Source organism: Enhydra lutris, unplaced genomic scaffold, assembly GCF_002288905.1.
Source record: "Enhydra lutris kenyoni isolate GAN:26980312 unplaced genomic scaffold, ASM228890v2 scaffoldscaffold90, whole genome shotgun sequence".
Classification (NCBI taxonomy): domain Eukaryota; kingdom Metazoa; phylum Chordata; class Mammalia; order Carnivora; family Mustelidae; genus Enhydra; species Enhydra lutris.
This window is the reverse complement of record NW_019154174.1, coordinates 4,598,262-4,613,634: the sequence shown is the minus strand read 5'-3', so window position 1 is coordinate 4,613,634 and position 15,373 is coordinate 4,598,262. Positions and strand designations below refer to the sequence as shown.

The 15,373-nt window shown below is 52.5% G+C and overlaps 1 protein-coding gene across 1 annotated transcript in view; it reads right to left on the bottom strand.

Annotated features, from left to right (window-relative positions):
• The window catches only part of LOC111162277 (KIAA0556 ortholog), a 161,807-nt gene that overhangs the window by 138,117 nt on the left and 8,317 nt on the right, over positions 1 to 15,373 (bottom strand). Inside the window, exons 3-5 of the mRNA XM_022526574.1 lie at positions 14,197 to 14,294; positions 5,256 to 5,387; positions 1,184 to 1,312 (exon numbers count right to left, since the gene is read on the bottom strand). Of these exons, the coding sequence (XP_022382282.1) occupies positions 1,184 to 1,312; positions 5,256 to 5,387; positions 14,197 to 14,294 (359 nt within the window). The remainder of the gene's footprint in view (positions 1 to 1,183; positions 1,313 to 5,255; positions 5,388 to 14,196; positions 14,295 to 15,373) is intronic.

Genomic DNA, 15,373 nt, shown 5'->3' with positions numbered 1-15,373 from the left:
CACCTTCACCAATTCTCTGAAGACCTGAGAACAAGGACCTTCTCTTCCATAAACACAATATAATCCTCAAATTCAGGAAATTTCACATCGATACAATATTGTTATCTAATATAATACAGTGAATTTTCAAGTTTGTTTATTTCCCAAACCATCCCAACACTGACACCCCCCCCCCCGCCCCGTCCCTACCGCAAGGATCACATGCAGCCTAACTGCGGTATCTGGTTAGCCTCTTTTATCTGGAATAGGCTTTCTCGTGCCACCGATAGTTCTGAAGACCCCAGCCCAGCTGTTTTGCAGACAGTCCCTCAATTTGGCTTTGGCTGGTGGTTTCCTCATTGGATTTCATTTTTGAAAAACATTTTTTCATCATTGTTCCCAGCTCTGGGTTTGCTAAGGAGAGGTCTTCTGGATCCTAAGCTCAGCTGATAGACGGCCACCTCTCAGCCCCTCGCTTCCAGGCAGCACACCAATCATATTCAAAACAGACCGCTGTCCCTATAGAGAACTGGGCACTCTGGAGAGCAAAAGTAGCTCGGCATAATTCCCAGCCTACGATCATTAATTGCAAGGAGTAAGGAGTCATGGGGTCCGGGTTTCCAGTCTGGGTTCCTCTGAGGCCTGGCCTCCTTTCTCTCCTACCTAGCACTTGAGTGCCTGGGGGCCCATTCATGTGCCTTTGGCTCAGGTCATGATCCCAGGATCCTAGGATTGAGTCCCACATTGGGCTCCCTGCACAGCAGGGAGTCTGCTTCTCCCTCAACCCCTTACCCCTGCTTGTGCTCTCTCACACACTCTCTCTCTTTCTCTCAAATAAATAAATAAAATCTTAAGAAAGAAAGGGAAAAAAAAGGAAGAAAATACCTAGCATTTAACTCACAGGGTTAATACAGGAATGGAGGTAACATACTCAACACAGTGCCCAGAACTTAGTAAGGGTTCACTTAATGCAAGCTTCCACTATCTTTAAAAAAAAATAGCATCAAGTCAAATTTCATGTGTATTGTTTTAAATCTAGTGGGGGGCCTGAGGTTTTTATGAACGCTGCATCTGGCTGTGACCTACATCATCTTCCCAGGTGTAGGTGAAGATGCTTTCGTGGGGCCCGACCTCCAGCCCAGCGGCTTGGCTCTGGGAGAGATCCCGGCCCTTCATGGGGACATGAGGCTGAAATGCATCTTACCATCACATCCTGGATAGTTAAGAGGATCCTTTCTTTGTCGATATTGCTCGCAGGGTCAGGGCATCCGTGGGCGTCCAGAAGGGAGAGATGAAAATCGCAGGGCGTGGTGTCAGTGGAAGACTTGGTGCCCTAGGGACAAGTGGAGAGAACGGGTGTGGGAAAAGCAACTCATGTCCCTGAAGACGTGCTGGGTCCCTTGTCCTCTCCATTGGTCTCCATGCCTCCCGGTTCCCTCCTCACCTCTTACCTCCTTCTCTGCGCCTGCTCCCAAAGCTGATTGGGTCAAACCCATCCCTGCCTCACCCACACCACGGCAGGCACACGGAAAGTAAGTAGACTGGGATTCAGACTTGGGCTGCACAACACCTAAACACTGGCTCAGTGAGGACCGAGTGAGGGCCGGCGTGGAGGTGTGGCCACCACATCTGGTTGAATAAAAAAGGCAGGCTTATCAAAGAGGGCAGATGGTATATAATTCCATCTATGGGAAAATAACAATAAAAAATAAAGGGGGGTCCCCTGGGTGGCTCCAGCCAGTTAAGCGTCTGACCCTTGCTTTCGGCTCAGGTCACAATCTAAGCGTCTTGGGATCAAGCCCCTTGTTGGACTCCAGGCTCAGTGCTGGGCCTACTTGATCTTCTCTCTCTCCCATTCCCTCTGCTTCTTTCCACCCAAATAAATAATGAAAATCTTAAAAACAAAAAACAAAAACAAAAACAAAACAAGGCAAAAACAGTCCTCACTGGAAGTTATTTATATGGTCATCTAAAACAGAAGTACCCACACAATGGGACAGGTTTTAAGCCTCACCGCTGAAACTGCTGAAGGCGGACTGAGGGATTTGCTGCAGGGCCCTGCTGGGGACTAGTGGGGCTGGCTGAGCCCCTGGAGGAGGGCTGGCCAGCGATGGCAGAAGAGAATCTCCACCGTGCCCACAGGGGCTGAGCTGTCATGGGCCTCAGCAGAGGCCACAGGGGGCAGAGCTGCTGGGAACACACAGCTTGTGACAGGTGTTTAGTTGTTTCTAAACACAGCCAGTAATAATGATTTGAGATCACTGAACTGTGTTGGGGGCAAATAACCACTTCACCCCACTTCAAGGCCCACACAATGGAGGGAAAACTCACAGCTAGTAACAGAACTTGGGGACTAGCTAGCACTCACTAGGAATGGGCTGGGACTGGAACATTCCAGATCTACCACCTCCTCTTGGATATAATCAATACATACATATAATGAATATAAGAAATCTTTATTCTGGATGGATATACCCATCTATGATCTCTGGGGCAGCAGAATTATGAAAAGACTTTTATTTTCTTTGTTATCAGTTGAAATTTTTTATACAGACTGCACACTACCAGGCGGAAAAAGACATCTTACTAATAGAGAAGAGTGTGCACTTTGTTTCATTCCTGATACACAAATGGAGCCCTATTATCCCTTGCAACACAAAGCCCAACATGACTGAGACCTGGCACTTTGGCAGAACCCTCTGGAAAGAGGTGTCTTCTTGTCACTGGGGTTCCTAAGCTGCCCAGGACCCTACGGTGGCTTCCCCTCTAACTCAAAGTAGAATCCCTCATCTTTATGACAGGCTCAAAGCCCCAGGCCATCTGAGCCTTGGCCTCACCTCGTTTCCTTGTCTCTTGCTCACCCAGCTCCCAGGCACAATGATGTCCCCCCTGCGCTCCCATCTCAGGGCCTTCATGCCTGCTGTTCCTGTGCCTGGCAAGCTCTTTCCTGCAGGGCTTGCTCCCAGTCTTTCTCCAGAACCACTCCCAGGGCATCTCATCATTGAGAAGCCCCTGCCCGTCTTTTTCCAACCCTTTGCCGTTGCTCTGATCAGCCCTATCACCTACTGGCATAGGACATGTTGTTTATTGTCTGTTTTATCTTCAGTGTCTAGAACGGTGCCTGCAATCTGGGGCAGGGACCGTGGCCCGTGCAGTGCACACCTGTCCCCAGGGGCGGCCGCTTCTTAGCCCCAGCTGCTGATGCCACGTAAGGACGGGGCTCCCAAATGTTCATGTGTTTCAAGGCAAGCCCCCAATTCACATTCTGACATGGAATCTCCTGATTCTTAAATGTCAGCTAGTAATTCTTTCAAAAGCCCCGTGCACGTCAGTGGGCTGGAGGCCAACCGAGCATGTCTGTGGCACGCCGGTCTGTGAACTCAGAGCCGCCAAGAAATTGAAGATCGCTAAGGGTATGATGGAAGGCAGACAGGCTGGTGTGTTTCAACAGTGAAGGTCAGATGAAAAGTACACACACACACACACATCTCCTTTTGCTCCATTTCAGAGCTACACTCGCAAACAGTGTGAGGTGGCTGAGTATATTTAGCCACACGCCTTTCTCTCTCTCTCTCGTTCAGATTGCATCTCTACGGCTTCTGCCTTGGTCGAACACTGGCGTCACCATTTTACTCTTTCACTTAGCAGGAAAATAACTCCAAGGGGAAATTGACTGTGAAACCTTACGGAGTGCCCCCTCAAGATGGGGAGGAAAGGGAAAGAAAGAAATAGAATCAAGCACTCAGGGTGGAGAAAATGAAGTGTTGGCAGAGTGCTGATTCTGAGCACGCACGCGCACACAGGAATGCTAATGGGAGCTTTAATAGCTCGTGAGGGGCAGGCTGTCTGGGGCTGCGGGGAGCCTGGGAGCTTGCAAAGGAAGAACTATATGTTCATTTACCAGGGGGTGGGAGGTCGGGGGGTACCAAATAGCCAAAGGAGAAGAGAAAGAACTACCCCACTTACTGAGTGAAGGGCGTGCACACGTTCTCCGACAGGGAGCATGGCTGAGACTACAACAGACTGAACTTGGGGATGGACCAGGCTCCCAAGTGAAGGGAGACTGACGGCTGTTTGCACAGACATGTGCTCAGACCCTGAGCAGGGACCTTCTGTTGATTCAGAAGCGTGTGCGCGTGTGCGTGTGTGTGTGTGTGTGTGTGTGTGTGTGTTGTGTGGGAGGTGGGTGTTAAAGGCAGTAAAGTCCACACCACAATTTTGCCTACTGTAAAATCCCATTTCTAGGGACTGGGTAGGAAACAAGGTCATTCATTGGGTTATTCTATTAAAAAAAAAAAAAAAAAAAAAAAAAGATGTTCTTTTTTTTTTTTTTCCCCAGGAAGACAGAATTTCCAATTTATTTGCAGACTTTTGTGACCAGGATGGGAAACAAAGTGACCCTTTGCTCCTTACCTGTCCTTCGTGTGCCAAGAAGGAGACACAAACAGGCAACACCACAGAGGAATGTGTCTTGGACGCTATTCCCATGGCTTTTATGAGTCACATGTATTTCTTAAAGGTACGGAGGCAAGATTTTTGTTCTTTGAGGGAGGCTGTCACATCTGCAGCCCAGACCCACGGCAGAACATAGGCCCAGTGAATGGGGCAGGGTTTGGTTTAGGGGCCTGACTTTGTCCAGCTGCCTGCTAATAATTTTGCTTCTACATAACCATGGAGATGATCTACACACTCATTCTATGTATAAAAGCTATGCCCTTGGAATAAAATGCAACCAACCACCCACGGTTGCCCCTCACCAAGCCCATTGTGCACACCTCCTGGTCTGCTCCCTGCCCCTCCAACCTTACTTCATCCCACATTCCCCGACTCACACTGGGCCTGCACTGTGCTCCTTCAAGTCCAGCCTCATGGCATCTGTGCATGCTGTTCCCTCTGCCTGCAGTCCTTTTCCATCAGGTTCTGTCCACCCTCCTCTCCCCTCTCATCCAGCTTTTAGGACTCTGACAAATGTCACTTCCTCTAGGAAGCCCTCCTGGATACCCTAGAAGCTCTCCTGAGCCCACCACACCTTGCCCCACCCCTCAACTCCCTCCCGCGGTAAAGGGATTGTATGCTGTTGCTACTCTGGGGTCAGACACCAGCCTTACTGACACCTGGCCTCCGGGGACCTAGTGGAGCATCTAGCCTGTGGTCTGGGTGCTCGCTACAGTGTGGGAGATAAATGTCGCAGTGAAAGAACTCAGGGGCATATGGAAGGAAAGTCGCCATGTGCCCTGAGAGCCGCTGTGACACAAGCCGAGGCCAGTCAGTCCTACCTGCGGACGGTCCCCAGCAGCACCCTGGGCCTTGGCGGTCTCATCTCCACAGGCCTCAAAATCTTCAGAAGAGCCCAGAGGAGGCTCAATGTGGAGCCGCGGGCCAGCTTCTGTTCTGATCTGCACCGATTTCTAGACAGAAGAAGATGGTTTCAGAAGCAATGGAACAAATGCTTCGATTCCTCCAAGGGGTGAGCACCTTAGGGGGCAGACCGTGACGTGGCAGGTCCCTGTCCCCCAGCAGTCATGCTATGAGGCACAATGGCCCGGCACTGGCTCGCAAGGGCCAGCCTGGCGGGTCCTGCCCCCTCTGCTCAGGAGTCTTTACTGGTTGCTACCACAAAAAGCATGCTCAGTAGGGTTTTTTTAAAGCAACTTTTCGGTTTGAAATACCTTATCAGTAAAATGTTAGTGCGTGATAAACTTCCCCAAATTGGCCTTGTGATCCAACGGGTTTAGGAGACCCTGGGTTTTTTTTTCCCCCCCTCAGGACTTCTCAGGGCCAGGGCCTGGGTGGGGGGCATAAGCGAGACATGACATTTTAGAGGGGTTACAGATCCAAGAGCGAGGGCCTCCTTAAACTTTCTGCTCTGGGCCTCGCTCTAGGGAGGCCTACCTTCTGAGAGAAGAGGTTGGCCAAGCCATGTGTACTGAACATAGCACCCCTCTGAGGGACAAGGATTTAGACCCTGCCTTTCCCCTCGTGTCCTGGGTTCGAACCCTCCACCCCATAAATCTCTGTGGCCCCACAGCCTTGGTGAACTGAGCTGTTATCTCGGTGAAGGACACAATGCAGAGCCTTAGTGCCGGCGGGCCTCTCCCTGGTAGGACTGAACACCTTCCTCAGCCACAGTCACATCGTCCCCCCCCCACCCCCGCCACCATTAGCGCTTTCACACTAGTGGCACTCCTAGCGTGTTAGAAGCTCACTTAGTCCTATAGCAACCCCGGGGGGAAACTGAGGCACCAGGCCGAATGCCTCTTACCCAAGGTCACACAGCTTAGGAAGCCGCAGAACCTTGATTTGAACCCCAGCGGGACGGCTCCAGAGGCCTTGCTCTAAACCAGGGGTGGGTCAAACGCTTCCTGTAAAGAGGACGTATTTTAGGTTTTGCCTGCCCTACGGTCTCCGTCACAGTATTTAACTGTCCCACTGTCGTTTGAAAGCAGCCACAGATATTGCCTAAGTAAATGCGCATGGCTAGGTCCCCAAAACACTTGATTTGTAAGAACAGGCTGTGGCCAGATTCGGCCCAAGAGCTGGAGTTTGGCCACCGGCTCCAGTACTAAACTGGCCTGCTGGACCGTCCCCAGTGGGCATGTGAAAAAGAAATGTGCCCAGCTTTGGCTACAGTGGCCTTTGGGGAGAAGAGAGGGAAATTAAGAAATTCCTGAGACTATCGAGCACTCAAAAAAGTAGGCAGGGGCATGGCTATAGATCATTTGAGAAAAAGATCTCGGCAAGAAAGAGTAAAGAAAAAGAGAGGCTGGAAAATGCAGGTGGGCAGTCCCCTGTCCGAGAACAGGGAGAGGCAGAGGGGCAGAAGGAAGGTGCTCTGGGACACTTTCCCTTCGCTCAGGCCATCCGTCCCTTGGCGATGTCCCCACCCCCATGCTCCAAGTGTGGCCTCCTGGCCTCCCAGGCTGTGTCAGCTTGCTCTCAGAGCATTTCCCATGGTGGCCACAGTCTGTACGGAGGGAAGCAGTACACAGAATACCTAAAACCTTGGGCTTCCTGGCCAGGAGACTCCTGAGAGCTTTCTTGCCTCGGGCCAGGATGAAGCTATAAGGGCTCTGAAGTTCATCTCCAAGATAGATTTTCAACCATTACTCTGGGGAGGGCAGGCTCCCCCTCCTCCTCAGGAATCACTCAATAGCACCCAAATGCTTCAATGAGAGAGACACAGAGACAGAGAGAGAAAGAGACAGACAGAAGGAGGGAGGGTAGGAAAGCGGGATAAGGGGAGGCAGCATGGAGGGGGAACGGCATAGAGGGAGGGCACTGGGCATGGGGCACAGCCTGGCCCCTCCATGGCTCTCTGTTCCTTTATCTAGAAAGGGAAGGCTTGGACTAGGACCTCACTACTCCATGTACTCCACTGGTGTGTGCACCAGTAGCCTTGGCTTCTCCTGGGGAATTTGTGAGAAATGCTGAATTTCAAGCCCGTCTTAGAGCGAGGCATCAGAATCTGCATTTCCACAAGAGCCCAGGTGACTTACATGCACACTGAAGTTTCAGTAGTGTGAGCCTAAGTTTTGTTGGCAGGGGGCGGGGAGTGCTGCTGTTTCCACCTATCTCCTCCATTCACTCCCGTCTTCGGGCAAAAGCACCCTGATTTTCTTTTGGGAAATCCTCTACCTCCTCACCCCCAATCCAAGTGTTCATGTGGAACGGAGTCCATGGGTGGTTGGAGTGTATGACAGGCCCAGCAGAACTGAGCACTAAATCCTGAGGGCCCAGAGAGACTAGGTGATCGGTTCAGGGGAGCCAAGAAATGCCAATAGCAGGGTGACAGAATGTAAGGTGGGAGCTGGTGGTGGCCCCCTTGGCATCACACAGAGCAGCATGGAGAGAAACAGAGTTGAAAGGTGGAGAATGAGCCCTGCTACACTGTCTGAGCACCTGTATCCAGCCATGCCTGAACTGGGCTTTCCCACTGGCGAGTGAAAGAGCTGTGGCATTAATGCAGTTCTGCTGGTCTGATCTGAATGATAAGTATGAGAACGACCTCCAGGGTTCAAGGAGGAGAGTGCAGGTATGTCTCTCTCCACTGCCACTTTCCCATTCTCCCTTTTCCCAGAAGCGTCCTTCTCCCTTCCTCGGAGCTTGACACAATTGCTCGCCTTGCCAAAAGGTTGCAGTAGGCATGAGGGCACTTAATTGGGAAATTCTTACTGAATCCTGACTGCATACAAGGTTCTGGAAGCATGTCAAGATAGCAAAAAAAAAAATGTAACCACCAATGGCCTGGCCTTAGGGAGTGCACACAGCACACATAATGGAGGAACACGTTTCGGAAGCAACATCTGACAAAATTAACGTGGTCCAGAAAGAGTTTTCAATGCTGAGTGGGTGCTGAAGAGGGGAAGAAATAGTCTTCCATCTGGCCTGCTCTCCCACCCCAGCCCCAGGGAGGTGGCTCTGCTGCCACTGGAGAAGATGGGGAGCCGTCTCCCCCACACGACGACGCCCACCTCCCAAAAGGAGCACGAGGCTGGCAGGTTCCAACCCAGCCCCCAGGAGGCGCCCGCTCCCTGCCTCCCACCTTCACATGCTCACAAGGATGATGCCCGAGCTCCTCGCTGGCTCCCTGCCTGGCATGCTGCTTTACCCAGAGTGGGTGCTTTTAAGTGGTTGCTCTCTCCTGCCTACCTGTGGCACCCAGACCTGGGTAGACCCCTGCAGTATCACCCACATGCCAGGACAGGATTTAAAATCCAGACACCCCTGTTCCAGTTTGCCAGCCCAAGGCCAGGCCCAGAGTGATCTGTGTGTATCTACTGCCCCCTTAGCAAAGCGTTCTAACAGGTATGCATTCAAGCTCCTGCAGATGAGAAAGATCAAGGCTAGGGGTTGCCCCGTATGGTTGTTCAGGTTGTGCAGTATGTGAGTGGCTCCCCCTAGAGGCAAGAGAGCTCTGAAGATCCTGCCAGGCAGGTTTAGAGTGGGAAGTAAATCTACCTTATTTGCTAGGTTCTTCCCAGATTTGTCTGATCTCTTACAAATAATAGCACTCGACACTCTTGACAGTCTGCGTCATACAAGGTCGCTGTCAAAGCTGATGCTTTATGGGTTGTTTCATTTATTGTCCTCACGGCAGGGGTTTTCAAAACTCAGAAATAGGAAAACAAAGGAAAGGGCTTCACTTTTGTACTCGTGAGCTTTCCTGGGGGTGCTTTAGCTGCCTGGCCCGCCATAGGAAACCGGATACAGCAGCAGAGTGAGAGCAAAGCCTCTGCTTTCTGTTGCAATGAACTCGCCTTCCGGGCCTTTAAGGAAAGCCCACCCCACAGTAAATTGCTGAAAGGCCAATCCCTTCACTACGAATTTAATGCTAAGAGCTGGTGACGTTCATCAAATCTGACAGCATTTTGGTAAACGAGGACTCTGCTGATTAGGCCCGTTGTCCACCCAAGTATTACAAGGCTGAGGAAGCCATAAATCTTAATCCAGTGATAGCAGGAGAAAGATCTGAGGCTGAGAAGGGTGGGGGAGAAAGGACAGTCCCAACAAGAGCCCATTTATCACTTCCAGCCCACCCCATGGTTGCCACAGCGGCAGCTCGGAGGCTGACACTGCCCCACCAGTCCCCTCCTTGGCTCTCCCACAGTCGGAGGGTCCCCAGGAAGGGTTTTCCAGGTCAGGCTCTTAGCCAGTGTCCAGATGACTCTGGGACCTTCTGGAGAGCAAGGATCCCAACAGCCCCTTCCATCAGGAGCATCTCTACCCGAAAAGTGCTTCCTAGTTGGTGGGCAAGACCCTAAGAAGGGAGCTTATTCTACTGGAAGAGGTGAATGTGTTGGTCCTGGTCACTGGGAAGGGGACGTGTGACCCCAGAGAGTTTAGGGCAACAGTCGGAAAAACTGGCAAGCTAGCCAGCTGAAGAGGGCAGGGAGGCCATGGTGGGGAGCAGTGCTGGCTGGGGAGGGCTGAGACTTGGGGGCTCCCTGAGCGCTGGGCCTCCGTGTCCCCTGCTGACCAGGCCATGGTTAGTGCCAAAACACCGAGTGCCTGTGTGGCTCCCTGTTGGGCACAGCCACACAGGAGCAACCCCAGGACCGGGACCAGGCAGTGGGACCTCTCCTGGTGGAGTGGCTTTTGAGAGCTGGCCACCCCTGGCCACTGGGGATTCTGCTGCCTTCGCCACTGCCAACCTCTGGCTGCCTCCAAGGACAGCGGAGCCCACCCAAAAGGGTGAGGTCGAGACTGCCTTCCTCTCCATCCTACGTATCCCCAAACCTGTCCCCATGTAATTTCTACCAGGGAGAACCTTTCCACTTAGCTCCACTACTTGGGGCCAAAGGAAACCCAATCGGTCCCTCTTTCTTCTGGTAACAGTTCGGTCGGTCCACCGGGTCTACCTACTGTCCTGGACGAGAAGCTGGGGGCCCCAAGCAGGCTTTTCACTTCTGGTCACAGCCTAGCAGGGCAGGAGCAGGCATGTGGCCCGGGCTGACCGACTGAGAGATTCAGATGGTCTCTTTCCTGCACAATTTCCGCAAACCAATTCTGGGAAGACCTGGGTGATGACACCCTGGGATGGGTCGAGGAAGCTGAGATGATCAGGGGTCTCTGGGGGCCAGGGACAGAGCTGTGAGGTGGAGGCTGGGGGACAAAGAGACACAGGCTGCATTAGGCTCACGGCGGGGGATGGGGGAGCCCTGCTTCCAAGTCTCCTGCCTGGTCCTCCTACAGCCACTAGGCCCTGTGGGTATCCTTTGGAATGCAGCCGCCGGGGATCTTCTTAAAACGTGAGCCCGAACACGTAAGTCTCCTACTGAAAACTCTCCAGAAGATTCTTTGCATTTAAAATGAAATCCAAACTTCCTCCTGTGTCTGCCCACTGTGACCTGTGACCCCTGACCCCCACACTCAGCCTCTCCACCCCTGCTCACCAGCTACCCCAGGGACCCTCAGCCTGACCCGCCTTCCTGCCGCCCCCCCCCATGCCCTCCACTAGGAGACTCCCGCCAGACCTTCATGGGGCTGGCTCTGCTCCTCCTCAGCGATCAGGTCAGGGGTGGCCCCCAGGGAAGACTCTGCTGCCCCCCTTCTCTAGAGCGGCTGCCCCGCAGAGTCTCCCCATTACCCCCACCCTCGTAGGGGAAGCGTGAGCTCCAGGCCAGCAGGGCCCTGCCTGCCTCACTCACGGCGCTGACTCCAGCACCTACGGGCTGGAGTTCCTCCACGGGCCGCGGGTTCAAAGGCTCCAGTAGGCCAGGAGGGAAATGGAAAGGTGGGAAGCCACCCGGTAGGAGGGAAACAGCAGCCAGAGCACAGCAACCAACCGTAGCCACCACTCGCCTCAACTTGGGGCGCTAAAGGGAGTGGTGGGGACTGTGGGCAACAGGTCTGCATGTACCCGGCCTCATGGGGCGACTGTTACCGAGCTCTGCTGACAGCGGCCTCAAGGGAAGGGGAAGCCGAGCATGACAGCCAGCTCTTTCCATTTTTCCAGGGAAGTCGGAATGGAGCTTTTAAAAAAAAAAAAAACAACAAAAAAACAGGAAAACTTTTGAATTTAAATGTTAGTGAGTGACTAAGATTCTTTTAAACCGTTTTGAGTCCAAAAGACATTCTCCGGGGGACAAGTTCAGCCCACAGGCCTCAAGCTGCTCACTTGGAAGTCCAGCAGGCCAGTCCTCCGTACGCTTGGACCGGCTGTCACATCTTCCTTGCAGGCAGGGCAGTCCCCCCACCGTCCTCATAGCCGGGAACCCAGCCTTATGTGATTGTTTCTAACTCCAGAGCCTCACACAGTGCCTGGGTCAGGGTAATAAAGGTTAATTTAAAATTAAAGGGTGGGGGTGCCTGGGTGGCTCAGTGGGTTAAGCCGCTGCCTTCGGCTCAGGTCATGATCCCAGGTCCTGGGTTCGAGCCCCACATCGGGCTTTCTGCTCAGCGGTGAGCCTGCTTCCTCCTCTCTCTCTGCCTGCCTCTCTGCTTAATTATGATTTCTCTCTGTCAAATAAATAAATAAAATCTTTAAAAAAAAATAAAAAATAAAATTAAATTAAAGGGTGATGTCTTTTGGGACCTGACCACTGAATGCTCTCCGGTTTATCCATATCAAGGGAGAATGGTCCCCAAAACACCGCATGTGGGGGGAACAGGGTAGTAGGGGGGTGGGCTGAACTCCCAGGACCCCTTCCGCTTTCCGCCTAGGATGCCTGTGTGTTCAGTAGAGGCCAGAAAGTCAGTCTATGTTTCCCAGATGCCCTTTCTGTGGACGTTCTGGAAGCGACTAGGTACTGCCCATCAGCCGGCCTCCTGCAAGCAGCGAGAGCAAAAGTGAGGTGCAAAGAAGGGGACACACAGTGGCTGATTCTAGGCTGAGCACAGTGGCCGAGGAGACAAGTTTCCAAGTGCCCTAGCCTGGTGGGACCGGCTATAGGCAGGGCTGATCTAGCAGGCACAGCATCAACAGAGGCCAACAGTGGTGGTGGTGGCCACCTGCTTTCTGGAAGCCAGCTAAGGTGACGCGTCCCTGATGCGGATCCTCCACCTGCCCCGCCGTGTCCTAGGTAGTGGCTTTCCTGGCAGGCTGTGCTGGAAGGCTGGGTGCCATTCCAGGAGGCCCCCCAGCCTCCCACTCGGGATCCCTCCTCTTGCCACCCGGAGATCTTGTAAGCACCTGCTTCCCTCCCTTCCCTTCATCTCTGATTACAACATCCCGAGTGGTCTCTATGGTTAGGCACTGACTGACCCCTGACTGATACGGCGCAGAAGGACAATTACAGCCTTCATGGCATTAGGAAGCCAGGAAATTAGCCATGATTAGGCCCCGTGAAGTGTGGGACCACAGGGAGAGGTGTGGTGGGGGTGATGCTAATTAATCTTAGACCCAAGTCTTTTTAAATTGCACAGGCTCTGGGGCCAGCCGTGAAGTCACAGTCTAAGATGCAAATATGGCTCCTGATAATAGAAGGCACTCGAAACAACTAGGCGGGTCTGAAGTGGGAAGTGGAGAAAGGCTTCCTTAATGAGAAATTAACATTCATTGCTGGGGACAAAAGGAGGCCTCCGAGCTGTGGGCCCTGTAGGCCTTGCTCTTCTGCACTGAGATAAGGCTGTGGGATTCAGTGGGTCAGAAAAAACCTTCAGTACTTCATTATAGACCCACAAAGGCAAGGGAAGACCAATGGGTTTGGGGGTCACAGGTCTGGGGTTCAAACCTCCCTAGTGGCTATGTGGCTCTGAGCAAGTCACCTTATCCTTCTGGCCCTCAGTTTCATCAAGGGCACAATGACAACAGTTACAGACCTACAAGGTGATTGCAAAGACGGGCCAATAAAACTTACAGAAAAATTTCCTACAGACCTACCGATATGGCATAGTGTAAAAGATCAACATGGGGGACCACAGGATTAAAACACACACCATTGCTTAAGCCTCATCTCAGACCAAGTGAGTCAGAATCTCTGGGGGGTGGGGCTCCCAGGTAATGTGAATGCGCTGTGGGGGTTGAGACCCATTGACCCCAGGGCAAGTGTGAGTAACCGCAAGGTAAGGACTACATGGGCAGGAATACGGCACCTGGAGCACAGATCTAGGCTCGGGTCTTGCTGCTGTCACTTCTTAGTGGTTGGCCTTGGAAAGCTCACTTAGCTTTACCGAGCATTCATTTTCTTGGCTTCCTTAAAACAGGAAGAAATTTGGAACTTGTCCTACCGGTCTGCCATGAGGACAAAGGCATGTAGTAGGTGTGCAGTAAAAGATAGCTATGTAGGGGCACCTGGGTGGCTCAGTGGGTTAAGCCTCTGCCTTCAGCTCAGGTCATGATCCCAGAGTCCTGGAATCGAGCCCCGCATCGGGCGCTCTGCTCTGCAGGGAGCCTGCTTCCTCCCCTCTCTCTGCCTGTCTCTCTGCCTACTTGTGATCTCTGTCAAATAAATAAAATCTTTAAAAAAAAAAAAAAGATAGCTATGTAAACAAGTCATCACCATGGGGCTGTGAGTCTGTGCTGGGGTGCCCCATCCCCCATCTGGAGGGGAGGATCATGCCACAGAGAGGGGACTAGAGGACCCCCAGACCCCTCTACCTTCTAGGAGCCAATACCACACACAGAGAAGACACCCATGTGGTACCCTGTCAGACCCACCAAGGCCCACAGGGATTCCCAATGCCAGGATTATGTTTCTGTTCCCACAAGAACCCTGCTCCTTATTCTAAAGCATGAGCAGGGGCCATGCGTCTCGACACTGCCCAGGGCTCCCAGACCTGGTGCCATCCGCGGCGCTGGACTTTGCTGGGGGCTGTCCGTGAATTGCGTCTTAAAGCTTCCTCCACTTCTCGCAATAGGGTTCTCCGTCCATGATCTGCACCAGGGATGAGGGAAAGAGACTCAGTGAGGCACTGGTGGTAAGTTCACACCCAGGGAAGATGAGTGACTTCCATCTAAAATGTACTCCCCTGTGCCCCAAGTTTTGTAGGCAAAGCGAGTCCTGTTTGTAGCAGCAGGCCGTTAGAAAACAGGCCAAATGCTCGGGAGAAAGGGAATGGGGAGTAAGTCATAGCTGTAATGGGCAGGTCTGTATACAAAAGGAACAGTCTCCGAGATTCAGAAGCAGGATATACACCGTGCGCGCTACAGGCCAGTGCTTGTGTAAAAGAGGAGAGAAGGGAGAGATATTTGTTGGGGGAGTGAAGGTACTGCTGGTGGCCCAAGTACAGAAGAGACTCCTGCTAAACGCACCTCCTTGAAACCTGGACCAGGAAAGGCCTGCTTCTCCCAACCAGCGCGGCAGGTTGACCCAACTCCTCCTCCCCAAGAGCTAGGAGAATCATCCCATTTCTCTCATTGCCCTGGGGGCCCGGAAGCTCATGCTAAACTTGAAGCTGGACTGCAGTGGCTCTTCTCCTAGGAGAAGGTTTGGGGACATCACTCTCTCCTTGTTGTTTTGACTCATACTGTCTGTTATGGCTTGGGACAGTTCCCATACCCGTAAGGCAGTGACTCAGAATAACATGAATCAAGATTATTGTGCGACGGGCATTTTACATTTCGTATGTCATTTAATCTTCCTGGCAAGCCGGCAAGGTGGGCTTAAGTATTCTCATGTCATAGAAGAGGAAACTGAGGGTCAGTGAGGACCCTATTGCCAGAGGTCTCCAAGCTAGAGAGTGGCAGAAACCCAGCTCTGTCTCATTCCAAATGCTCTTCCTGTAACGCAGTAGCAGGCCGGGTCCTCAGACAAAGCAGTCTGCCTTCAAGGGCACCCTGGTGCCCTAGGTATGGGTGCCCCCCTCAGTCCCATTTGACAGATGAGGAAACAAAGGCCAGGGAGAGAGACAAAGTAACCTGGCCCAATTGGGACCCCACCCCGTGTGCTCTGACATTTCGTTTGCTTTCCCGCCAGGTTGTTTTTGGTGCTGGTCCTGGGCCGGCCGCTGGGTG